General features: G+C 39.1%; 1 protein-coding gene across 1 annotated transcript in view; it reads right to left on the reverse strand.

Moving 5' to 3' along the window:
• Nucleotides 1-27,428, reverse strand: part of Kpna1 (karyopherin subunit alpha 1) — a 69,415-nt gene that overhangs the window by 27,154 nt on the left and 14,833 nt on the right. Inside the window, exons 2-4 of the mRNA XM_057764453.1 lie at nt 24,618-24,751; nt 7,914-8,021; nt 855-954 (exon numbers count right to left, since the gene is read on the reverse strand). Coding sequence (XP_057620436.1) covers nt 855-954; nt 7,914-8,021; nt 24,618-24,746 — 337 coding nt within the window. The 5' untranslated portion in view covers nt 24,747-24,751. The remainder of the gene's footprint in view (nt 1-854; nt 955-7,913; nt 8,022-24,617; nt 24,752-27,428) is intronic.

Genomic DNA, 27,428 nt, shown 5'->3' on the forward strand with positions numbered 1-27,428 from the left:
AAAACCTAAAACATTCAAAACTACAGTTCACGAAGTAAAAAGTTTTCTTTGCTGAAAATTCAAATGTAGAACTATGCTGTGACAACAGTATTCTCTTAAACTGACACTGAAATGATCAGTCTTCCCAAGACAAAGAAGTGAGTCTCTCGTCATCAACTACTGCAATAAACACATCTGCAGTGCTATTATGCTCTAGTTATCATATTTTTAAGAAGGAAGCTGGCAAACTAGAATACATGTAGGAAAGGAGAGGTTATAAAACGCCTTTTTGTGGGAAAAGCATGCTATAAAGGAACATGCCACAGAATTTTACCAAATTGTCATACTTTCTGTGTATGTTAAGGTGGTAGACATTTTAATGCAGCTATCAGCTCACGACATAAATATTTTTAAAAACTAATGATTTTAAACAACCATAACTTACTACTGTATTTTAATATGGCTCAGAATTTTTTTATACGCTAATTTATTCTAATTACACAAAGAAGAAATATCTTATTCCACAATAAATCTATACTTAACTTTCAGTAATAAACTACTAATATTAAAATCAGTAATTACTGTTTAAGTAATTTTTAATAAAGAGCGGAGCTTCTCAACTTCTGTCAGCAAAAGCTATTATTACTTACTATAAGGTCTTTTTATGACAGCTCCCAAATGGTTCCCTTCTGGGAAATAAGTAAGGAAACAAAATGCAGGGCTCAAAATTGTACACATCTGTATGCCTCTTTATTTTTCTACTTACAAAACGCATTACTCCAAAAGAAATTAGCAGGAGCTGTAGAAAAGGGATTGTGGACAAGGAATAATTTACACAGAGATTAAAAAGTAAAGTCAATAAATCTAAGACTTACCCTTTGAAAGTAGTTTCCTGAATTTCTGGGTTGCAGAAAGTTGTTGCTCTGGGCTATTCGAAAATATCATCTCAATCATGTCAGAGGTAATGACCCCACCCTGCATTAAAGATAAGCAAATATAACACAATATTAACCTTAGTTCAGTGGAAAGAAAAACATAAAATACTATCAAATCACACATTTCCTAAAGTTATACAAATACATAAATCTTTACATGCAAAACTGTCTAAGATCATACTAATGTGAAGAGGTCAGTCAGACTCTATTATTACGAAGCTCATGACAGCCAGGCCTTGGTGTCTCACCCTTTAATCCCAGCACTCTGGAGTCAGAGGCAAGTGGATTGCTGAGTTTGAGGGCAACCTGGTCTTCAGAGTGACCAGCCCTGGGGTAAAGACAAGCCCTCTTCTTGCCTCCATAAGCACCAGAAACCCAAGTAGTATACAGGCATACATGCAGGCAAAACACCTACATGTGTAAAATACAAAATTTTAAAGTTCTTTTCATGACCTCTAAATCTAAAGCAATTGCTCAGCTGCTACATCAGTCACTTCTATTCTATTCTTTTCTATTTTCAAGAACAGGTATCATGAATCTACAAAATGCTCTGTGTAGCCAAAGACAACACTGAACCTCCTGATCTTGCCCCCAGACCCAATTTATGTGGGACTGGGGACTGAACTCAAGGATATATATATATATATATATATATTAGGCAAGCACTCTACTAATTGAGACAACCCATATCCTGAACATACCACATACCAAATTCATATCACCACTAGATATTTTCCTGGTTATTTGTTAACACCTGAACTTCCTAGTTTATCATAATCTCCTTGAAAGTAAATAACCTTGCCTTTTGTGTTATTTTTTCAACAGATGTATAGAGACATAAAATTGCACATATTAATAGGACAGCATTAAGTATTCCTATACACAATCACTACTATGATGGCTGTAAATAAGAGATGAGATGTTCAACTAGAAGTAAAGGAGTTGGTGGTGGGCTTGCAGAAACCAGATTCTAACCACCACTAAATTAAAAAATTAGGTCCTTAAATCCCTATTGGTCTTAAAATTTCCTGTTCCCTACCATGTTACTGTTTTTTTGTTTTTGTTTTTGTTTTTTAAATAAAGGTTACAGTTAGCAGGGTGGTGGTGGTGTAAGCCTTTAATTCCAGCACTTGGGGACGCAGAGGCGGTCGGATCTCTGAGTTTGATCTCTGAGTTTGATCTCTGAGTTTGATCTCTGGTCTATAGAAAGAATTGATGCCCTATCATACTACAAAAGCATTTGTTCAACTATGTTCATAGCAGCATTATTTGTAATAGCCAGAACCTGGAAATAACCTAGATGCCCCTCAATGGAAGAATGGATAAAGTGTGGAATATATATGCATTAGAGTACTACTCAGTGGTAAAAAACAATGACATCTTGAATTTTGCATACAAATGGATGGAAATAGAAAATACTACCCTGAGTGAGGTAACTCAGACCCAAAAAGATGAATATGGTATGTACTCACTCATAATTGGTTTCTAGCCATAAATAAAGGACATTGAGCCTATAATTCATGATCCTAGAGAAGCTAAATAGGAAGGTGAGCCCAAAGAAAAACATGTAGTTATCCTCCTGGATATTGGAAGTAGACAAGATTGCCAGGCAAAAATTGAGAACTTGGGGGGGGGGGAGGTAAGGGGAGATGAGGAGAGAGAAGTGAGAAGGGGAGGATGGGGAGAGCCTGGGGAATGAGCCTGGGATGGAGGAAGAGTGGATATGGGAGCAGGGAAGTATATATCTTAATTAAGGGAACGATTTTAGGGTTGGCAAGAGACTGGACTCTAGAGCAGTTCCCAGGTGTCCAAGGAGATGTCTCCAGCTTGCTCCTTGAGCAGCTGAGGAGAGGGCGCCTGAACTGGCCCTAGACTATAGCCACACTGATGAATATCTTGCATATCACCATAGAACCTTCATCTGGCGATGGATGGAGACAGAGACAGAGACCCATATTGGAGCACTGGACTGAGCTCCCAAGGTCCAAATGAGGAGCAGAAGGAGAGAGAACATGAGCAAGGATGTCAGGACCATGAGGGGTGCACCCACCCACTGTTGACGGTGGAGCTGATCCAATGGGAACTCACCAAGGCCAGCTGGACTGGGACTGATGGAGCATGTGATCAAACCGGACTCTCTGAACGTGGCTGACAAGGAGGGCTGACTGAGAAGCCAAGGACAATGGCACTGGGTTTTGATTCTACTGCATGTACTGACTGTGTGGGAACCTAGTCTGTTTGGATGCTCATCTTCCTAGACCTGGATGGAGAGGGGAGGGCCTTGGACTTCCCACAGGGCAGGGCACCCTGACTTCTCTTAGGACTGGAGAGGGAGGGGGAGGGAAATGGGAGGAGGTGAAAATTTATAATAATAATAACAATAATAAAAAAATGCAAAAAAAAAATAAAAAAAGGACAAAAGGGAAGGAAGAAGAAATGAAGGAAAAGAAAAGTTAAAGTTATTAAGAATTATAGAGAAATCTGCTCTGAGTTCTGGAAATACTATGTAATTGACAATAAACCTCTAACACTTAAAATTTTTTATTAGAAGTTGGGTGATGGTGGCACACACCTTTAATTACAGCACTTGGGAGACAGGGGCAGTCGGATCTCTGTGAGTTCGAGGCCAAGTCCAGTCTACAAAGTGAGTTCCAGGACAGCCATTACACAGAGAAACCCTGTTTTGAAAAAACAAACAAACAAACAAAACAAAACAAACCCAAAAATCAAAACATTCTCATTAGAGGATCATGTGTGGTAGCGCATGCTGAAACCCCAGCAAAGAAAGGCTAAAGCAAGGGGGTAGAGAATGTAACACCAGCTATTACATAGTGAGATCCTGTCTGAATTTCCATAAGGAATTCATGAAGCACTCTGCTTAAGATTAGAAAAGCAACTGTTTTCAATGCAGCAAGATTGATTCCTGAGTAAACAAGTGTTTAAGGGACTGTTACAAATGTTTTCACATGTACAAAACCAGCTGTATATCTGTGTGCATGGTAGTATTATAAATGTAGCAAACAACTATCTTTTTCTTCTTTTTTATGTCCTCTTTTATAGCTGTACAGATTTATATCATGGTATTTAAATATAGGACATCAAGAAGGGAAGTGAACACTACCCAAACTTTTAGCAACCCCTTCTAGGGAGAAGGTTGGTTATAGCTATACCATTTTAGATGAAGGAACAACTTTGTTATCTTTTCTGAAGCTCAATATGGCTTAAAAAAAAAAGGGGGGGGAGGATGCCTAACAAATAAGGAGTAGATTCTGACAGCTGATTTCACGTGTCAACCAGGTTCCCTAGACAAATACTAGTCAAAATGTTATTCTGAAAGTATTTTAGATGTGATTAACATTTAAATTAGGACAACTGAATAGAGCAGATTCTAAGATTGGTTTTCATAATGTGGGGTGACCTTAATTAGCTAAAGGCCTTTTAGCCTGAGGTTTCCCCAAAGAGAAGGAATTCAGACTCAGACTGCAACAGCGATGCTTCCTGAGTTTCCAGCCTGCTGACCTCCCCTCCAGACTACTTGGTTGCAAGCTGCCATCACAAAAGCCACTACTTCAATCACTCCCTTCCCTCTCTCTTTGCCCCTCTCCCCGTCTCTCTTAGAAACCTTGACTAATGCATCTAGAACACTACATTCACAGGGCATGAAGAGTTAACTCAGCAGTTAAGAATATATACTGCACTTGCAAAAACTCAAGTTCTGTTCCTAGAACTCATATGGGGCCACTCACAAGTACCTGTAACTCCCACTAAGGGCAATCTGATCTCACTTCCAGCCTTCTCAGGCACCCACACATACAAGTATGTAACCGCCCCCCCAGAGACATCTATATACATATTTTAAAATAAATACTTTAAAAAAATTACTGGTTCGGGTGGTGGCACACACCTTTAATCCCAGTACTCAAGAAGCAGAAGCAGGTGAATCTTTATGAGTTTGAGGACTGCCTGGTCTACTAGAGAGTTCCAGGAAAGCTAGAGATATATATGAAAAACTCTAGGATAACTCTGAGGCCATTTCTGAGGCCTCTCAGCATTAGTGCCCCCCCACCCCCCCCGGGAACCAAGGACCTAACAACTACATATGCACATACTAGAATGTTGGGGATTTTCCATCTCCCTGTGATCTTGTGGATGCTCTCCAAATAGAACTCAGTTTTGGAATTAGGGCAAGATAACCCATATATGTTGACTCAGTTCCTCAGCCTTGGTCAGGGGATATTGACTCAGATACAGTTCCTTGGATACGGTTAGGATGACTCACAGATGTTTCCTCCTTACCCTGCCTGATCTAGCAACCACTCTCTGGCTGTGGCTCAGAACAATCATTGCTAGTAGCCCTCTGAATCAGCCAAACCTAATAGTTGGAAAAACAACCCCCAGATTCTCCCCTTGTTTCTGTGGCTTTTTACTTTAAAAGTAGCCTGTACAGCTATTCGGGGTCTTTTGGGTTCTCGAATGCTGAAAGACCCTGTCGTGACAGAATTAAATCCTCTTGCTTTTACATCAACTGCGGTGTGAGAGTGTTTTCTTGGGGCGACTCCTCCTCAGTAATTGGACTCTAGTGTCCAACACATAGAAAAACCCTGTCTAGAAACCCCCCCTCCAAAATCTCAAAACAAAAACAAACATTACCATATTCACTTAGTATTTTCCTTAGTAGTTGGAAAGACCAACTCCCCACCCCCACTGCGCTCAGACAGGGCTTCTCTGTGTAGCCCTGACTGTCCTGGAATTAGCTCTATAGACTGGGCTGGCCTCGAACTCAAGAGACCTGTCTGCCTCTACAGCCCAGTACAAAGGTATACACCACCACCACCTGGCTCAAAGACAGATCTTCTAAAGGCCTCAGAAAAATTTAACACAAACCGATTAAAATGCTGGCCATATCTTCATCAATTCTAAAGGAGTTATATATGTTGGGGAAACCACTTCCTTTTCCAATCCCTCTTGACTTAGTTAGGCAAACTATGTTTCCCACAAGTCTTGCGAACAGTCCCACCAAATTAATGTTTGAGACCACCATTCATGGAGCTAAGATGGAGCTCACTGGTAGAGTTCTTACCCAATATGCTCAAGTTCCTGGGTTAATTCAATGCACACAAAACTGCTTCATTTGTTTTCTAATGAAATCTTCAATGGAGAATTATTGTAACTACTTACTCAGATACACGTACAATAAATGTTCTGAAATACTTCCTTAGCTATAGTTACTCTTACGATCCTTTATTTAATAGGTTTTTAACTCACCTGTCTGTATATATCCTTCTATTCTTTACCCATTTATAATTAGTTTAACAGTGACCTATTATTAAAATAGTACATTTTTCTAATTGTAGCCTACATTAAGTACATTGTATTCATATTATAGATATGTAATGAATTTATTTTAAGACATATGTACAACTTTGCATCTATTTTCTTTTCATCTCAAAAATTTCACTGATTCCTAGTTGGATGATCAGAATGGTACAAAAGTGAGCCTGCGTTGTCTGTGGTTTATTTTGGGGTTTTCTTGGTTCACTTTTGTAAGACGGATGTAACTGGTCAGTGTGTCACACTTCATCTTGGGGACCAAGCTCAAGCTAAGCTGCCTCATGGACACCCAAGCTCTTCTCCTCTGAGTTTATTCACCTCATGAGAAGTGACTTCTCTAAGGCTTTTTTTGGGGGGGAGGGAGAAATGACACAGAGTTTTCTGTGTAGCCCTGGCTGTCTTGGAACTCACTTTGTCGACAAGGTTGACCTTGAACTCACAAGATCCACCTGCCTCTGCTTTCCCAGTGCTGGGGATTAAAGGTGTGAGTCACTACTACCCCCTAAATTTCTAGCCTAGTAAATTATAAGACCTTGAACCTTTGACTACCGTGTCTTAAGTCCATGCCTTATCGACCTTATCAGAATATAAATCTCAAACAATTTTTACCATGAAAACCATAGTTCTAAAACTAAAAAGTAACTACACAGGGCTGGGATATGTCTCAGTGGCAATGCTGTCATCTACCCTGAAATAGGACCTGAGTTAAATACCCAGCACACAAAGATGCATGCATGTGATTTCTATTAGAATATATTAATTGTTCAAAACAGGGGGCTAGAGAGATGGTTCAGCCATTAAGAGCACTTGCTATTCTTGCAGAGGGCCTAGGTTCAATTCCCAGGACTGACATGGCATTAGTTCCAAGGAATTCAGTACTCTTTCAGCCTCCATGGGCATCAGGCATGTACACATTTACATACGTGCAGGCAAAACACTTGTATAAATAAAATAAAAATAGAACTGCCTTTGAATCCAGCACTCAAGAGGCAGAGAGGCAGGCAGATCTCATGAGTTTGAGGTCAGCCTGGTCTACAGAGTGAGTTCCAGGACAGCCAAGGCTACGTAGAAAAGTCCTGTCTTAAACTCCCCCTAAAAAGAAATACATCTTTAAAATATATATGCTAACTGCGTTTGATGAGACATTTTCATAAATGCATAGCATATTTTATATGCTATACCTAAAATTATTTAATTAATTATACATACATGTTGGTTTTATTATAACTTTGGGGAGGGTACATGTGTCACATGTACCTGTGGCAATCAGGACAAGAGGGAGTCAGTCCTCACCCTCCACCATATAAGTCACAAAGACTGAACCCGGGCTTGGAGGAAAGCAGCTTTACCTACTGAGTCATCTCATCTGTCCCCACCCTTCATCTGTAGTTGACAAGTTGTATACATAATGAAGTACAATGAGATGTTTCAGCACAGGTATTTTTAACAGACTTTTTTTTTTTTTTTTTTTGCTTTGATTTGATTTAGAAACAGGGTCCGTGAGGTCAAGGAATGCCTCAAACTACCCTCCTTCCTCAGACTCCCTAGTACTGATATTATATAGACACCACCATGTCCAATTAACTTAACCTTTCTATTAAACTCAAGAAGACCAACATCTCTTAGCTTTATCACACACCAAAGAGTTCTTTTTACTATCATACTTACTGGGGCCATCTCCATGTTATTAACCTGGGCCTCATGAAAGCCGCCATCTGACATAACTTCTTCTTCGGTTTCTTCTTCTGCTGTAGCGACATTTCTTCTCTTGAATAACTGAAAAGTAAATGAACGTCAGTAACACAATTTTAACACGGGGGAATTCAACATCTTTTTACTTCTAAAACTTTGTACTGCCCTTAGTATTTCCTGGTGAGACTGCTTTCTCTACAGTCTGACAAAACAATTAACTACCACAATACATATGGCAATCCTGAAGGGCAAGCCTAACAGTGGAGGCGCACACCTTTAATCCCAGCATTTGGGAAGTTGAGGCAGAAGGATCTTTGTGAATTTGAGGTCAGCCTGGTCTATAGAGCGAGTTCTGGAACAGCCAGAGCTGCACAGAGAAACCCCTGAAAAGAAAAGCCCCAAACAAACAAACAAATCTCAAAGGCATAAAACTTAGTAAGAGAGACCTGACAATGACATACATACGATGGTGATGATGATAAATAACAAGGACAAAAACACAACTTTGGACATGTTGAAGCCATATCCCTCAACAGTTGGTAAGAAGCAGGCAACAGTCTTAACAGCTCTTCAGGGAAAAATGCTATTAATTGGCCATTTGTTATAACAAGTGGCTTTTATACTGGACAATAACCAGCTTTAAAGTTTAGAAACTCAGGGAGACTGAAGCAGCAAGACACAGCTAGAACTTGAAGCTTCATAGAACATACTTTGAACATTACTAGTTCAGATGATGTCAAAGGTTCCCTCCAGTAACAAAAACTATCATTTTCTTTACAGCACAAGTCATAGTCACTAAAGGCTTCAACTATACCTATGTAAACTTCAGACAAAGAACTACAGATGATGCACTAAATGAGTGTATGCTGTCCCTCTCGGTGTTTTTAAATACTCATACTTACCTTGCTTCAAATATACAGATAAACAGACACTAACTATTTATTGAGCTGAATTTCTGTCAAAATTTTAGCATTTCATTTTGGGTTCACAATTATGACAGAACGGTAATATATCAGAAAATAATAAAGCAATAATCTATAATATCAGACTTTGGTTGGAAGAAATTAAGAATAATACATAAAATGGTTAGAAGAGAGCTGGGCAAGACAGGCATGCAGATCTCTGTGAGTTCAAGACTAACCTGGCCAACCGGGGCTACATGGTGAGACTGTTTAAAAAAAATGTTTAGAATGGTGACTGATATAGCAAATACTCAAGAGTTATTATCCATACTTTAAAATTATTAATTGGTTCAGTTCACTAATATAGAACTGTATAGCTCATAATTTACAACAAAAATTAACATACTAATTTTCTTTATAAATAAATTTAGCAAATTAAAAAATAACATTGACTTTTATATGATAAGACTCAGAAAAGTGACAGAGTGAGGCTTTTCTATGCCTATGACAACAAAAATAAAGCCCTATTTTGTTAAGTGTGGTGGCACACTCCTTTAATCCCAGCACACAGAAGACAAGAGGTAGGATGCAAGCTCATAACCGACCGAAAACAACTGAAAATTAAGAACACAAGGATAGTTTGAAAATAAGAGAAATTAAGACAAGCCTATGAAGTGTCATCTGACTTCAAAGATGTGAACTGTTTAAGCCTATCACAGTGAATAATTAAAAAAAAACACCAATATATATCATAGATTTCAGAACTGGGGAAACTATTCAGAAAGGAAATAAAATACACAAAGAAGCGGTAGTAGCATCTGGAAACCAGTATGAAAGAAAAAAGCTTCAACATTCTAAGAAAATCTGGTGCTTGAGACTGAGGCAGAATGCCTGGCCCAAGCTCAAGGACAGCCTGACCTACACAGTGGATACCAGGCCAGTCAGGGCTGTCGAGCCAGAGCACAGTGAGTACCAGGCCAGTCAGGGCTGTCGAGCCAGAGCTTTTTCTACGTGCCCCCTTTCAGGAATCTACCGAAGAACTGACTTTAGCAAAAAGAGGAAGTAAATGCTTCTAGAACGATGGTTCTCAACCTAGGGATCGAGAATCCTTTGGGGTTCAAATAACCCTTTCACAGGGATTGCTAAAGATCATCGGAAAACACAGAAATTGACATTATGCTTTATAATAGTAGTAAAATTAGTCATAAAGTGGCAAGAAACAACTTTATAGTTAGGGTCAACCACAACATGAGGAACTGTATTAAAGGATGGCAGCATTAGGAAGGTTGAGAACGACTGGTCTAGAAAAACATGAGATTGGAGACTGGAGAGATGGCTCAGTGGTTAAGAGCACTGGCTTCTCTTCCAGAGGTCCCAAGTTCAATACCTAGCAACCATATGGTTGCTCACAACCAACCATGAGATCTGGTGCCCTCTTTTAGTCTGGCCTGCAGACATACATACTGACAGAACACTGTATAAATAATAAATAAGTAAATCTTCATAAAAACAAAGATTAAGGAGAAAGGATCATTATAAGAAAAATGGTAAGAAATCCCAGTAAAGAAGTCTTAGTACAATACATAGCTACACAGCAAACTCACAGAATAATCAATATTAACTGATCCCAAGGGCAAAAACTGTGGAGAGTAAAAACTTAAAAAAAAGAAAAAAAAAACTAGAGCCAATAAATTATCTGAAAACTTTACGAAGTTAAACTAAAAAAACAAAAATTAAATTAAAAATTAACTTATCATAGAGACATATGCCTTTAGTTCCAGTATTTATGAGGCAGGGGCTAGCTTGGTCTGCATAGAAAGCTCTAGGACAGCCAAAGCTGCATGAGACTGTCTTCATAAATAAACAAATGACCTAGCTATAGGAGGGAATCAGTAAATGTTAGAAATTTAAAGAAAGCTAAATAGGTTTTTTTTAAAAAGGCACAGGAGGAGGAGCAGGTTGCTGGAGAGATGGTGCAGTGGCTAAAGTTTGCTCTTCCAGAGAACCTGGGTTCAATTTCAAGAACCTACATAGTGGTTCACAACCATCTCTAGCTCCAGGGGAATCTAACTGACCCTCCTCTGGTCTCCACAGGTACCAGGCATGTACATAGTATACAGACATAGATGGAGGCAAAACGTACACATAAAATGCAGGAATTACACACACACACACACACACACACACACACACACACACACACGTATATATTTTTAAAGAAGGGCTGGAGAAATGGCTCATTGGTTAAGAGCATTTGCCGCTCTTGCAGGGGACCAGAGTATGCAGGTTCATAACTGCCACATGGCAGCTCACAGTTCCAGGATCTGATACCCTCTTCTGACCTTCACGGACACTGCATGCACGTGCAAACATACATGCATACACACATGCATACATACAGGCAAAACACTCAAACTAAAAACAAATCAAGAAAGAGAAAAAAAGAAAAGGAAAAAAACTCTAAGAAAAAAAGCAATGTACAGAAAAGCAAATACAGCTGCTCATCAGTGATGGATAATGAAGGCACACAGGAATACAACTATGCTGCTAGGAATGACTGGAAAGAGCGCTGTAAGACCTTCACCTACTGCAATGGAACATCAGCAGATATACAGAAATTACTCAGAAATTTAACATTCATAAGAGTTGAAAGCATCTTGCCTAGGAATGAAACCTGAAACCTCTAGTATTTTCAAGTATCTGAAAACTGTTTGGCTTCCTCCACTACATGTGTCAGTCACTCATCTCAAAGTAGGATGTGAAAAGAAAATATAACCACCCAGACAGTCATGATCTATAGACTACCTCATACACAACAGGCCAAGCTAACTGATGACAAATTCTGACAGTCCAGATTATCAAATCCGTTATTCCAGAAGATATTTCTCTTCACTAAAAATGCCAAACAGGCCTTCATTCCTTATTACTTTGTGCATGAACTTTAAAACAATAACATATGACTATATCATATCAAGTCGGCAGGAATCTAAAGCTCAGTGTAGCTGGGTCCCAATAGCCAGGAATGGAGAATAACAAAGGTTTATTTATTTGGAGATAAACTCATAATAAGGGTAGTGATTCACAGTTCTCTGCACACACTAGAAACTGGAACCGAATCCAGAAAAAAAAAGGAGGTGGGGGGGGCTGTGTACACTTTTTGTCTGCACTTATTGTACATGAGACTTCACCCAAAGTGGGCCTGTACCTTAAAGGCTATTGGCTGAAGAAGTTTCCACAACTAAGTCAACATAGAGCATGTTCTTTCTGTACAGAAGACCTTTTTATTTCACTTGTCTGAGCTATACACAGAGGTTGTTTATATACTTTGTCTAGATAACAAATACTAATTTCTATTCTGCTGAAAGGGTGGCACTAAGAGTCGCAGCTAACACTTTGCACACGGAAGCATCAATTACTATACTTTACTCAGACCTAGCTGCTTAGTTGGCACAAGCCAAGGACCTTATAGATAGATGAGAAAACAGCTGTGGGAAGATCAACAGTACCAAATGAATTCCTGTTTTCCTTATCTTCAGTATCTCACAAACAAGGTATGAAGTACTAATGAGTTACCCGTACAAGACAGAATTTACCAAGTGACAAAGATTTTTTGTTTGTTTTTTAATTTTAACTTATTTTTTAACTTCATTTTATATTCCATTCACAATTCTCCCCCCACCACCTCTCCAACAGCCCACCCTTGTTATTTTTTGTTTTTGAGACAGGTTATTTAGCTGACCTGGAACTCGCTATGTAGACCAAGATGGCCATAAACTCAAAAAAAGAAAAAAAAAGTATGCCTGCTTCTGTCTTTGAAGTAGTGCAACTAAAAGCGTAAAACCACACCCAGCTGAAAGAGCCAATATTCCAGAAAATTAAAGCCCTAGCACAATTTCAGATTTTTACATAGTAAATATGGTAAACTTCCAACTACAAATGCTTTTAGTCAGAAGTGTGGTCGTATTTGTCAATTTATATACTGTGGACATGGAGCTTCTGCTTTCAGGAAGTTAAATAAAGAAAAAAGCTATGGAAATTTTATAATAGAATTGAAGCATGAAAAAGTAATCACACAACACACACAATCAGTAAACTAATCAAGGACAATTCAAGCATGTCCAACTTTTTGACACTGTGACACAAGGTATCCAAGGGGGGAAAAATTAAGGGAGCCCATGAGATAACTCATTGGCACTTACTACCACCCAGGAACCAACTAGGCAGAAAAAGAGAATCAACTCCTGCAAGTTGTCTTCTGACGTCTACAAGCATTCTTGGCTCCAAGACGCCCAACCCCTACTCCGTCACACAAACATCATGCATATACACTAAATAAATGTGATCTAATAATAACAGTAATAATCCTTTAGTTTTTATCTGAGATAGGGTTTTTCTGTGTTAACAGCCTCAGTTGTCATCAAACTCACAAAGATCCATCTGCCTCTGCCTCCCAAGTGCTGGGATTAAAAGTCAGTGCCACTACCATCTAGCAATAATAATAATTCAAAAGCATTATCCAAAATGTTTTTTGAATAAAATAAATTGAGAAAAAATATATTCTCCCAAATTTTACTTTAAAATATTAGATATTGAAACTATATAAGGAGAGAAACATAAAGCAACCAGAGCACATAAAAGACAATCACTGAAGTTAATGTATGAGTTTATGAGGCTCACTGCCCTTTGTTCCTGTTTGTTGCGGGAGCTCCTTCTGCTCCTTCAGCCAATAGCAGATGAGATACCAGCCCACTAGGGCATGGTCTCTCTCCCTTTAAAAAAGCAGCCGCTTCCCTCTGCGCTCGCTCTGGCTTCTGGCTCCGCTTCCGGCGAGTAGGCTTCATTCCTGATTGCGCAGAGGGCTGTTGTCTGGAACGGTGATCTGTAAGGTTTTCCCTCTTAAAAAATAAATAACCTCTCTAATAATCTAATTCCAAACTGGTATGGGATTGTTTGTGACTTACGCCTTCAATTGGCACCTGAACGTGCGGCTTTTTGGCTACGCGCCTCCGAGCCTTTGGTCGCTGCGCGGCTGCCAGGAGTGGGCGACCTCTATGCTGGGGCCTCCTTCCCCCTTCCGCGCAGCCCAGAGCTGCTCTCAGCAAGCGATCACTCTGCCACCGCCACCACCGCGGAAAAAGCGAGCGAGCAAACAGAGCTCAGAAAGCGCGACTTAGCTCGACCTCCCCCCACCCCAGACCTCCCCCCACCCCAGCCCGCCGCGGGCCCACTTGCCATATTTGCCCACAACTAGCAGCAACAGCAGTGCGGCCGGCGCACAGTGCCACTCAGTGCACACGACTGCTCTGCGTCTTCTCCCCGCAGGAGGCTGAGTCCGACCTACGCTGCCACCCACCTGTAGTTAAATAATTCACACAGCACATGGTCTGTGAGCTTAACTTCTAGATTTGAGTATATATTTTAGAATATTTTTCTGGTTCTGACTCCTTGGCCATGTGGATTCAGGTGCACCCCACCATGTATTGGCAGGCAACGGTCATTACAGGTAAAATCTATTTCGATTAAATACAAATAATTACAGGTTTGCTTGAAAATGTCGGGCATTACCATTCAAGGTTTTCACAGCTTTTCTAATTATACCATGGCTGAGATTTTACAAGAGGATATCCCACTGGTTTGGATATTCCTGGGGCTTATTATTCTACTTTTTTTTTTGGCGGCTTCTTTAAAATATGCTTTGATATTAGAAAAATGATACAGTCCTTACAGAATGAATCCAGTGTTCTTAGGGCAGAGGTTGAATGCTTAAGAAAGGGCACAACTGTTTTGAGTGACAACTTTCAGTCAATTGAGATAATTTCAAAAACAATTCAGATTGACATCAACCTCCTCAAGAAAGAGTTTGAAATTCTCAAGGAGAATAGATCTTTGTCTAATATAACTCAGTCAACTGAGTAAAATTTAGAAAAGGTGCAGTCTAATATTAAAGACAGCTTCGTTACTCTGGAGGAGGGGACAGCTGATTTGGCTCATAAACTTCAGTCCCTGTCTGTGGGTGCTGAAACATTATCTGAGAGGATTCAAATCGCTAATAGGACTTTATCAAAGGGGTATGAAAGATTAATGGACAGGATTTCAATACAAGAAGGCACAATTCAGGCTATGAAAATTATGTCCAAGGATGAGATATTATCTCTAACGAATAAACGCCATACCTTAGAATCCTCAGTGAAGGCTTTGGAGCATAATTCTGGACAGGAGATTCAGGCCTTATAGAAGGCAATGGTAAACAGACTTGAAAAGATTGAGGAAATTCTAAATTCTGATGAACAGGAGCAAACGGTAGAAAGGCAAATTTTAACTCCATCAGTGAGTAAAACTCTCCGGGATAAAACTATACCTGCCTTTCCAGTAATAACAACAGGGAAGGTGACTGGTTCCAGAAACCCTAGGGACATCAAGGAACATACATGGGAACCTGTCTGTATGAATGATCTGAAAGAAATCAAACATGCTGTTATGAGTTTTGGGCTACATTCCTCCTTTGTTAAAGAGATGCTAAAAACATGGTCTGTCAGCAACAAGGTCACGCCCCATGATTGGATTCAATTGGTTTCAGCCGTCCTAGAGAGTGGACCGCAATTGAATTGGAAATGCTTATTCAGGCAAGAGGCTAGACTTTTAGAACAGCAGGAAAGAGTGAAGGGAATAGAGATTTCCCTAGATCAAATTCTAGGTGAAGGGCTCTTTTACGACCCCCTGGAACAGGCTAATTATGATGAACACACCTTATCCATATGTATCACAGCAGCCTTAAAGGCTTGGGACAGGGTTCAAGACCCAGGACAGAGAATGGAATCATATATCAGAGTTAAACAGGGTCAGAGAGATCCCTTTAGTGCATTTTTACAAAGACTAACTAAAGCTGTACAAATAGGGATATCTGACCCAGAAGAAAGATGTATAATTATTGAGTCTTTGGCTTATGAGAATGTCAATGTGGAGTGCAAAAGGATCTAGGGGCCATTAAAGATCAGATCAGCGCCATTGGATGAATGGGTCTTGCATACACTAAATGTTGATACATTTGACTATGGCACTGAAGCATGGGTAAAAGAAGCAATTTCCAATGGTAAAAGAAGGCATCAGAATACCAAACGTTTTAGTTGTGGTAAAATGGGGCATATGAGAAGGAATTGCAGACAACGGATCTCCAGAAATAATAATAATAATAATGCCTCTTCTAGAAATAACAGAAATAGGAGGACTCAGCCTTCAGGTTTATGTAGGAGATGTGGAAAAGGCAGGCATTGGACGAATGAGTGTAGATCAACAAAAGATAGACAAGGCAACCTGTTACCATCGGGAAACGCAATGAGGGGCCTCTCGCAGGCCCCCATGGTGAATGTGGTCCAGTCATTTCTGGTTACTGTAGAGAACGTGCCTCGTCAGGAAAATTATAAAGCCCCATGTCTACTGTTAAAAGCAATAACGGCCTGAAGGATGAGTTACGTGTATTTTGGCAGACTTCAATAAATAAACAAAGACCAAAGCTAAGAGTGTGTGTAAATGGAATCTTTATTACATGCTTACTGGACACAGGTGTGGATGTAAGTATTATTACTCCAGAATCTTGGCATCCAAATTGGCCTCTTCAGGAGGTAAATGTTCAGTTCCTGGGAATTGGAACCGTTTCTCGAGTAAGACAAAGCACAAGATGGGTTGAATGCATAGGGCCAGAAGGGTAAATAGGAAAACTAAAGCCATATGTAGCCAATATTGCAGTGAATTTATGGGGCCGTGACCTATTGCAACAATGGAATACCAAAATTAACATTCCTGCTGCTTCTAGAGCCTATATTTCTGAGGAAAATATTAAAAGATATTATAGACAGCGGATACCGGCCTTTCGGGCTGTACAAGAACACAAAGCAATTGATGGCCCTTTAGAGGTACCAAGAGCCCTGCCTCTTAAATGGTTGATTGAGAAGCCAATATGGATCAAACAATGGCTTTTGGCTGAGGAAAAGTTGCAGGCTTTAGAACAGCTGGTACAAGAACAATTAGATGCTCAACATATAGAAGAATCTATCAGCCCTTGGAATTCTCCTGTATTTGTGGTTAAGAAAAAATCTGGTAAATAGAGAATGGTGACAGATATCAGGGCTATCAACAAGGTTATTCAACCTATGGGCCCTCTGAAATCTGGAATTCCTTTGCCCTCTTTATTACCAAAAGGATGGCCTCTCATAGTTATTGATTTAAAGGATTGTTTCTTCACTATACCTTTACAAGAAAAGGATAGAGAAAAGTTTGCTTTCACAGTGCCTACTTATAATAACTCTCAGCCTACGAGGAGGTACCAGTGGACCGTCATCCCACAGGGCATGTTGAACAGTCACACCTTGTGCCAATATTTTGTAAATCAACCATTGCAAATAATACGCAAGCAATTTCGCAAGTCTATCATTTACCATTACATGGATGATATTCTGTTGTCTGATTCAAACATAGACACCTTAGAAAGATTGAAGAAGTAAAGATAGTTTTACCTAAATGGGGATTACAGATTGCTCCTGAAAAAATACAGAGAGGAGATTCTGTTAATTATCTAGGTTATAAAATAGGTTTGCAAAAAATTAAAACGCAAGTCACAAATTAAGAGAGACCGGTTATAGACTCTTAATGACTTCCAAAGATTGTTAGGAGACATTTCCAGTCTATGACCAGCTGTTGGGATAACACCTGATCTAAAGGTTCATTTAAACAAAACCTTAGATGGTGATAAAGATTTGAATAGTCCAGAAAACTGATAGCTGAAGCAGAAAAGGAACTAATAACGATTGAGGAAAAATTACAGGAGGCACATGTGGATAGGGTGAACCCAAATCTTAGCTGCTTCCTAGTCATATTGCCTTCCAGAATTTCTCCTACAGGAAATTTAATGCAGAGGGAAGATACTATTTTAGAATGGATCTTTTTCCCACACAAACCAAGTAAAAAATTGAAAACTTATGTAGAAAAGGTCTCTGAATTAATTATAAAAGGTAAACTGAGACTTCGTCAACTAGCAGGTATAGACTCAGAAGAAATTATAGTGCCTTTCACTACTGATGAAATAAAAAAGTTATGGGAAGACAATAAACCATGGCAAAGGGCTTGTGCTAATTTTTTGGGAGAAATTAATAGCAACTATCCCAAAAGTGGTAGACTTAACCTCATAAAGAGAACTTCTTGGATTCTTCCTAGAATTGTATGTGATGCTCCAATAACTGGAGCCCGTACGTTCTCTACTGATGCAAATAAATCTGGGAAAGCAGGTTACAAGTCAGATGAATTGAGTAAGGTGGAACAAAGCCCTCATAATTCTGTCCAGAAGGCAGAATTATATGCCATTCTTATGGTGTTAAGGAATTATAAAGAACCTCTTAATATAGTTACAGATTTACAATATACAGAGTTATCTTGCATATTGAATCGGCTGAATTTATACCAGATGACACAGAGTTGACTTCATTGTTTATTCAGGTACAAGACATAATCAGGAATAGGCTTTGTCCGATGTACATAACACACATCCGGTCCCATACAGGTCTGCCTGGTCCTCTACCACAAGGTAACGCTGAGATTGATCAATTATTGATTGGAAGCGTGTTGCAGTCCTCAGAATATCATAAAAAGCAACACATCAATAGTAAAGGCCTAAAGAAAGAATTTTCCATTACATGGCAACAAGCTAAGGACATTATAAAGAGATGTCCTACTTGTTCTTTCTATAATCAAACACCGTTGCCTGCAGGGAGTAACCCAAAGGGTACTAAAAGAAATGAAATCAGGCAGATGGATGTGTTCCACTTTATGGAATTTGGTAAATTAAAATATGTACACCACACCATAGACATGCATTCAGGTTTTCAATGGGCTACTGCCCTGAGCTCAGAAAAGGCTGATTCAGTAATCACACATTTATTGGAAGTTATGGCCATCATGGGTATACCTGCACAAATAAAGACAGACAATGGTCCAGCATATGTATCTAAGAAAATGAACCGCTTTTTTGCTTATTATAATATAAAACACATTACAGGTATACCAAATTGTTGTGGGAGCTGCGGGCTGGCGTTCCTGCCATCCAGCTCCCGGCCGCCTAGCTAGCTCATGCCCCAAAATAACAACACACAAACTGTATTCTTTTAAACATTGCCTGGCCCATTTCTATTAATGTGTGTAGCACCTTGAGGTGAGCTTACCAGGAAGATTCTAGCCTATGTCCATCCTGGGTCGGAGCTTCATTGCGTCTGCCCTGGGGAGCAGAGATATGGCGTCTCAGCTCACTTCCCTTCTTCCCAGCATTCTGTTCTGATTACTCCACCCACCTATGTTCTAACCTACCAGGGCCAAGCAGTTTCTTTATTAATTAACCAATGACCTTCCTCCATCATTTCCCCTTTTTCTGTTTAAACAAAAAAAGGAAGACTTTAACTTTAACATAGCAAAATTACATATAACAAAACAGTTATCAAGTAAGAATTAGTTACAATATTTATATCTATTTTATCTTTTATCATAACAAAGGAAAACTATAACTATCTATCTATTCAACTCCACCAAAAACTCCAGAAGGATATAATACTACCTAAGTAAACAAGAAATAAGCAAGTTCTAAAACTCTAGAAATGACAGAGACATCTCGCTGCCTGGACAGTCACCCAAAGTTCCTCTGTACCGTTGGGGCATCCATCTTCGGCCTACAGGTCCATAGTATCCAGAGACATTTCCATGAAGCAGGAAATTTCAAAGGCAGTTCGGTCACTATCTGCTGTGTGCTGCAGAATGTCTTGCAGACTCTTTCATGAATCAGGAACCCCGAAAGATCATCTCACCTTTAGGCAAGTTCAGCAATCCTCTTTCTGCGGGTTGTGTCCAGTTTATGCAACAGTCCAGGCAAGAGCAGTTTCTTGCCCAAATGTCTAACAAACTCCATAAGGAGCCTCTTCGATGCTCATCTTCCTCTTGAAGTAGATTGGTGCTGCCAGGAGCAGACACGTCTCATTGTCATGAGAAACCTAAGTTATTAAAACATTTAAAATTCCATATTCTATAATCTTTGAAAGATATGAAGAATGCCTACCTAAAATATATCTATGTACATCTAGAAAATCTTAACTAACATGACTACAAGCTTGACTATTATTGATTATCTATTAACAACCTATATACATTATGTTTTTACATAAACTACACAATCACAATACCTTAATCAAGAGTAGAAATAAATATACATATAACAAAATTGACCTTAAAATTCATACCAATGCAAATTATTCGTATCTATATCATATCCCCCTTTAAATGTAAAAGAACATTTATAAACAATATTTGGGAATAAGGGTGCAGTTATTTCTCTCCAAATTGCTTCATGCTGAATGGGGGCGCTGTTATTCAGGTCTTTGATGGGATAACCTGTCTGCTAGGTTCATCTCAGTCGGCAGTTGAGCAAAGTAATTTTTTGAGGGTGTTCACAGCAACCTTTCGGGAGGGCGTGGTCTATCATACCATATTGGGATAGAGGTAATCCACAGCATCTCACCCTCTGTGAAAACAAAAGAAACTCCTTTCCAAAGCATCATGTCCTTAGATCCAAATTTTAAAGTCAAGGTATTTTCAAAATATCTATATTGGATTAGTTCAGCAGCATTTATAAAGAAATATATTTTAGCAGCTGTTGCTCTTTCCTCAGCATTCAAACAATTCAAAGAGAGCATAGTAGCATACAGTATCAAGATTATCTGTGTATTTTCCATCTTTGTGCGGCTTTATTTTAACCTCTATTTCGTTTATTTTTACTTTTATTTTATATTCTCTGTGTATCTTTGTCCTGGAATAACTCTGTAGACCAGACTGTCCTTGAACTCTCAGAGATCCTTCTGTCTCTGCCTCCCAGGCATTGGGATTAAAGGCATGTGCTACCACACCTTGAAGTCACAGAGGTCAATCTCCCTCTGCCTCCAAAGTGTTGGGATTAAAGGTGTGTACTACCACACCCAACTATTCCCTTTCTTCCTTTTTTTTTTTTTTACTTTAAGAACTTTAACTTTTAGCCTGCATATATGTTTAACACACTGTAAACCATTTAGAAATTTTCTTTGTCTTTGAATCTCTCTTTACTGTATATCTCTTTTTCTGACCACATGAGTCTTTAATTTACCAAGCAATATCATTAGGACTAAAGCCATGGCTTTGGCGGCTGGATCCAGCCCATTCCTTAGCTTTCCAGCCTCATGGCTGAGGTACCAGCTATAGCCATTTTTATTGCCACAACTCTATGGCATTTTAGGGTCCCTGCCAGCAAGCAAGCTGCAACAGTATTTCCACAGACAACACTCAAGTCCTCTCTCTGTAGCCAGCCCTCCTGCCTCAAACAGTCAGAGTTTGCACTGGCAGGACGGCCCACAAAGCCGGCATTTTAAAACAGCACAACTTTTTTCCTGCTACAGCTGAAAACAAACAAGCATGCAGTCAGCTTTTCTCAACACCATTTAAGTGTTTCATGGCAGGACCTTTTAAGAGCTGCAGGGTTTTGCAACTAAAGCTGAATCAGGAAGCCTCTCTTAGCTGAGAGTGCTTGCTTGCCTCTGGCAAGCAGAGCAGACCCGAGAAATTGCTGCTACCACGAAAATATGCACAACACTGTCATTTTGTTCTAGAATTACTTCCCAAGCTTTCTCAGGCTTTCTGTGGATTGTTATCCACACGTTGGGGGCCGTTCTGTTGTGGGAGCTGCAGGCTGGCGTTCCTGCCATCCAGCTCCCGGCTGCCTGGCTAGCTCATGCCCCAAAATAACAACACACAAACTGTAATCTTTTAAACACTGCCTGGCCCATTTCTATTAATGTGTGTAGCACTTTGAGGTGAGCTTACCAGGAAGATTCTAGCCTACGTCCATCCTGGGTCAGAGCTTCATCGTGTCTGACCTGGGGAGCAGAGATATGGTGTCTCAGCTCACTTCCCTTCTTCCCAGCATTCTGTTCTGATTACTCCACCCACCTATGTTCTAACCTACCGGAGCCAAGCAGTTTCTTTATTAATTAACCAATGACCTTCCTCCATCACCAAATAATCCTACAGGTCAGGCAGTTATAGAAAGATCAAATTGTACTATAAAGGATATGCTGAACAAACAGAAAGGGATAGAAAATACCCCCAGAAATAGATTACATAATGCTTTATTAACCTTGAATTTTCTCAATGCTAATGAGAAAGGAACAACAGCGGCAGAAAGACATTGGATAATGGAAAAGTCTGCTGAACTAAATCAACCAATTTATTTCAAAGATGTGCTAACCTCTCAATGGAAGCCAGGAGATGTGCTACGTTAGGGAAGAGGTTTTCCACAGGAGAAGAAAAATTGTGGATACCATCAAAATTAATAAGGTTTCAATTTTAAGAGGAGAAACCTCTTGGAAAGGTGAAATGACAGCTCAACCACAATGATGATATTCATACAGGTGGTAAGAAAAAACATATAGAATGGGGGCAGGGTTCTGTTCTTATCGCCACAGGAAAATATTCATCTTTGAAAAATTCAAGGGTCCCTGGATGTTTGAATAATGACAGATGGAAAAATAACTGTCCAAAACGGACTATCAGGAAAACCAAATAGGTTCTGTTAAGTATAAAAATCTAAGATATACAAAATCATATCTCTAAATTTATAGAGCTGGTTTTGGAGATGGACTCTGGCTCAGTCCCTCTCTAATTCCAAGCCTGTTGTTAAGAGAAAAACCCAGAGTTTCTGGAATTTCTGTCTCATGTCAAGAGCCATGATATGGGACAGAAAGAAATACTAGTTTAGAAACCATCTTTGCTTTTCTTCATATCTATCATACCTTTCATTGGATGTATCTATCATGCCTTTGATTGAATATATGTATGTCTATATTCGTCTATATGATTAATGTTTTTCACAATGAACAATGAGTTTTTTCTGCAGTGACATTTGAAGTTTCCAGGAAGAAGATGAGGCCCCATAACAACAACTCCACCTGGTTGATATGACGTCATGTTACTGATAGCACTACTACAAGACCTGTTTTGGGTACCAGCTGCACAAGACCATCCCAACTTGGTTAGCTGAAATGGTACACATCTTATACAACATTCTGGCCAGACCTCCACAAAATACTCAGAGACTTTGTAATTTTAAAAGACATTGATCTTGAAATTTAACCATCATTTTACTTTCACAGGATCCCCCAGAAAGAACGTCGCCCCCATGACAACTGGAAGTAATTCTAGAGGACAACGTCCCCTCTGCCAGTAAAGTTTGTCCTTGGGTTTAGGGACATCATTTAGGGGTTGATTATAATTAATATATGGTTGAAGGTTGGGGGAGAAATTTTATAAGCTCAGGGATCATTTTGAAAAAAAAAAAAGGGATGATGGGATAATAGATTTGTAATTGTGAGTTACTGTTTTTAGACAAAAATATTGGTATCGATTCTTGTATATTGATACAAAGTTAAATTATATTGACTATTGTATGCATGCATGCTTCTACCTCTGTTTAAAACATTTTTTATGTATTGATATATATTGTATAAATTTACCATATTGCAGTGTACATTTCTACCTCTGGTTAAGATACTTATATATTGTTTATGTATTGATATATATTTACCATATTGCATTGTATATTTGCACATTGTTTACATTTGGAGGTCATATTTTCCTCATCTTTTGCACAGTTGTTCATTGTCTTAGTCTTTAAGTTAGATAGGTATTGAGAATTATATAGATCAATAGTCATCTAAGTTTGTCATTTATAATTAGCCTAATCAGGTTGTTTAGATACATAGAGATTATATTCAGTATAGATAATCTTCAACCCCTTCAAAGAGCTGCAGAAAATGGCCTTTAATCTAACTCAGAGTTTCGTGGTAGTGAGACACAATTGCTCCTGGCAAAACTGATCTATTCCCGAGAGAATGTTGAGCACCAAAGACACTCCACCTGGAGCCTTTCTTTTTGGCAGAACTGGCCTTTGGGCAAAGAAATGCCCATGGCTCAACCACTGACAGAGATACAGAGTATCTGTACTTGGATAAAACAGGACTATCTTATTCCTGCCAAGACAGGGTAAGAGAGTTTTGAAAAGTTTCTTGCTTTTGAACACGGTATGTCCGTTATGTTAGGCCTCAGCCAAAATTGGTTGCTTCAACACTGCAAATGTGATCTCTGGTGATTGCCCAGGTTGTCTCTGTGATTTGTTGCATAACATTATTTCCCTTCTCAGATCTTCAATAGGGTTGATGACTTGGCCAAGTTATTTATTATACAAGACTTAAGCTAGTTAAAACAGGATATTTGTACTTATTGTATATAATTTCATAGTAGATTTAGAACTCTCTAACTTAAACAAAAGGGGGAGGTGTTGCGGGAGGTCCTTCTGCTCCTTCAGCCAATAGCCGCTGAGATACCAGCCCATTGGGGCGTGGTCTCTCTCCCTTTAAAAAAGCAGCCACTTCCCTCTGCGCTCGCTCTGGCTTCCAGCTCCGCTTCCGGCGAGTAGGCTCCATTCCTGATTGCGCAGAGGGCTGTTGTCTGGGACGGTGATCTGTAAGTTTTTCCCCCTTAAAATAAATAACCTCTCTAATAATCTAATTCCAAACTGGTGTGGGATTGTTTGTGACTTACGCCTTCACCTGTTTATTTTCAAACTTCTCAAATAAAATTTATGAGAGGCAGTGCTTTGTCATCTGAAAATTCAGTAACACATATGTACAACAGAAGTGGGTGACTGACAGCCCCACAGACTTACCTGCTCCTCTCTCTTCTGCTTCCGTAACTGCAGGCCCTCTTCCTCCCTCCTCCTGCGCATCTCATCTGGATTCAGAGATTTGTTCTTGTAACTTTTCAGGCGAAAGTTCTCCTTTCCTGGCGTGGTCATGATTTCTAGAAGCACAGCAAGGGAACAGATGAATTTTAAGGATTTTATTATTCTCTGAGCTCAGCCTTCAACACACATACACACACACAGAGGTGGAACACGAGAAATGGTTATTTCATTTACACATTGGGAGGGAAGGAAGCCAGCACACTATATGGGGTCAGAGTACAACTTGCAGGAGTCACTCTCTCCTAGCACGATAGTCGTGAGGAGGGAATATTCACAGCCAGGCTTGGCAGCAAGCATCTCACTCCACAATTTATCTCACCAGCTCTATCATATTTTCAAAAGTATTATTAAAATATTCAATTCAACCATTTTTACTATATTAACAGGTATGTGTAAATATTACCAGACTGAATTTGAGTATTTTTATCACCTTAAAAAAGAAACCTGTCTTGGTCAGGCAGTGGTGTGCACACCTTTAAGTCCAGCACTCAGGAAGCATAGGCAGGCAGAGAGCTCAGTGAATTTGAGGACAGTGTGTTCTCCAGGATAGCCAGGGCTACAAAGAGAAACCCTAACTCAGAAAAAGAAACCTGTTTCACTTATCTCATTAGCTACTGATCTTATTTTAGACATTTCATACAAACAGAATCATATGACATGTAATTTTTTGTTGACAGGCTTCATTTAGCCTAACACTTTTAAGACTAATTTTCACTGTAGCAAATTATCAGTATTTTACTCCTTTCTACAATTGACTAATATTCCATTTTATATGTCCACAACAATTACATTTATCTCTTATCAGCTGATGGACAATTGGGTTATTTCTATCTTTTAGCTATTATGAACTATGCTTCCATAAACACCTATGAAGAAGATTTTGCGCAGACATATTTCCATTTCTCATGCATATACAGTTAGCAGTTGTATTGTGTGTCACAGTAACTCTATGCTTAATCACTTGAAAAACTGCCCATCTTCCAAGGTGACTATCATTTTATATGCCCATTACCACTAGCTGCAATTTTCTACATCCTAGATAATATGATTTCTTTAACTGAAGTTAAAGGTATGAAGTGGTAGCTCATGGTTCTGATTTGTAATCCTCTGATGATTAAGAAAATACAGCATCTTTGCAACTATTATCCAAGTATGTAGCTATCATAAAAATCTAGTAGATCCTTTGTCTTTTTTCTTTTTTTTTTTTTTTTTTTTTTTTTTTTTTGGTTTTTTGAGACAGGGTTTCTCTGTAGTTTTGGAGCCTGTCCTGGAACTAGCTCTTATAGACCAGGCTGGCCTCGAACTCCCAGAGATCCGCCTGCCTCTGCCTCCCGAGTGCTGTCTATTTTTAATTGGGTTACATGTCTTTTCATTACTAAGTTGTAAGAGGCTTTTTAAAAATAGATTATACATAAAACTCTTAAAAACCTTAATTTTGGACTACAGAGATGACTCAGTGTTTAAGAGAAGTTCATATGATGACTCACAACTGTCTACAACTCCAGTTTCAGTTGATCTGAAGCCCTCTTTTGGTTCCAAGGGCAACCACATGGTGCACATACATACATGAAGGCAAAACATTCATACATATAAAATAAAAAATCTTTTTTTTAAAAAAACCCTTAATTTTAACATAAGCCCTAAATAATATTTCTTTTAAGATTTATTTATTTACTTATTATGTATACAGTGTTCTGCCTGCATGTATACCTGCAGGCCAGAAGAGGGCACCAGAGCTCATTAAGGATGGTTGTGAGCTATCATGTGGTTGCTGAGAATTGAACTCATGATCTATGGAAGAACCGCCAGTGCTCTTAACCACTGAACTATCTCTTCAGCCCACCTTTTCTCATTCATGCTTTTGATGTCATATCTAGAAATCCTTCACTTTATGTTCTTAGGAGTTATATACAGGTTTTCTCTTATAGTGGTCCATTCCAAGTTAATATTTCTATATGCTATGTGGTAAAAGTTGAACTTCGTTCTTTTGCATGTCTATACAGTTTTCCAAGTGGTATCTGATGATCTTTCAACGATCTTGGAGCTTATTATAGAATGCATGTTATGACTGCCCACAATGTGTGTATGAAATCCTAAGTCCCAGTATGAGAGAGAGTATGTGAGGTGAGTCCAGTATGATTGGTCATGATGGCAGACACCTCAGAAATTAGATTAATTCCTTTATAAAAGACATGCCTTTAATCCCAGCACTTGGGAAGCAGTGGATTTCGAGTTGAGGTCAGCCTGATTTTCCTAGTGAGTTTTGGGACAAGTCAGGAATACACAGAGAAACCATATCTCATATAAAAAAAACAGTGTTTGCTTGCCCTTTCTGTCAAGTAAAAAGACAAGTATCCTGAACCATGAGAAATGAATTTCTGTTACTTGTGAAGCATTCTTGTTTGTCATACATAGGTTTAGTTTTATGACTTTTGATTATATTCAATTGCTCTTTGATTATCAATGCCTTGTGTGAGCATTGGAACAAGGAAGTGTGGACCTTTCTACAAGCTCTCTTAAAAAATTTGCCTTAGTCATTACAGATCTCCTGTACTTTCACATCAATTTTCAGAATCAGTCTGTCAAGTTCTACAAACAGCTCAGATCCTGATAACACTGTAATGAACCTATAGATCAATTTGGGGAGTATTGATCATAACAAGCTAAACATTCTAATTTATAGTTTTGATTTGTCTAACTCCTTTTTTTACCTTTATTTCAGTGTGTGTGTGC

Source organism: Chionomys nivalis, chromosome 3 (assembly GCF_950005125.1).
Source record: "Chionomys nivalis chromosome 3, mChiNiv1.1, whole genome shotgun sequence".
NCBI lineage: Eukaryota > Metazoa > Chordata > Mammalia > Rodentia > Cricetidae > Chionomys > Chionomys nivalis.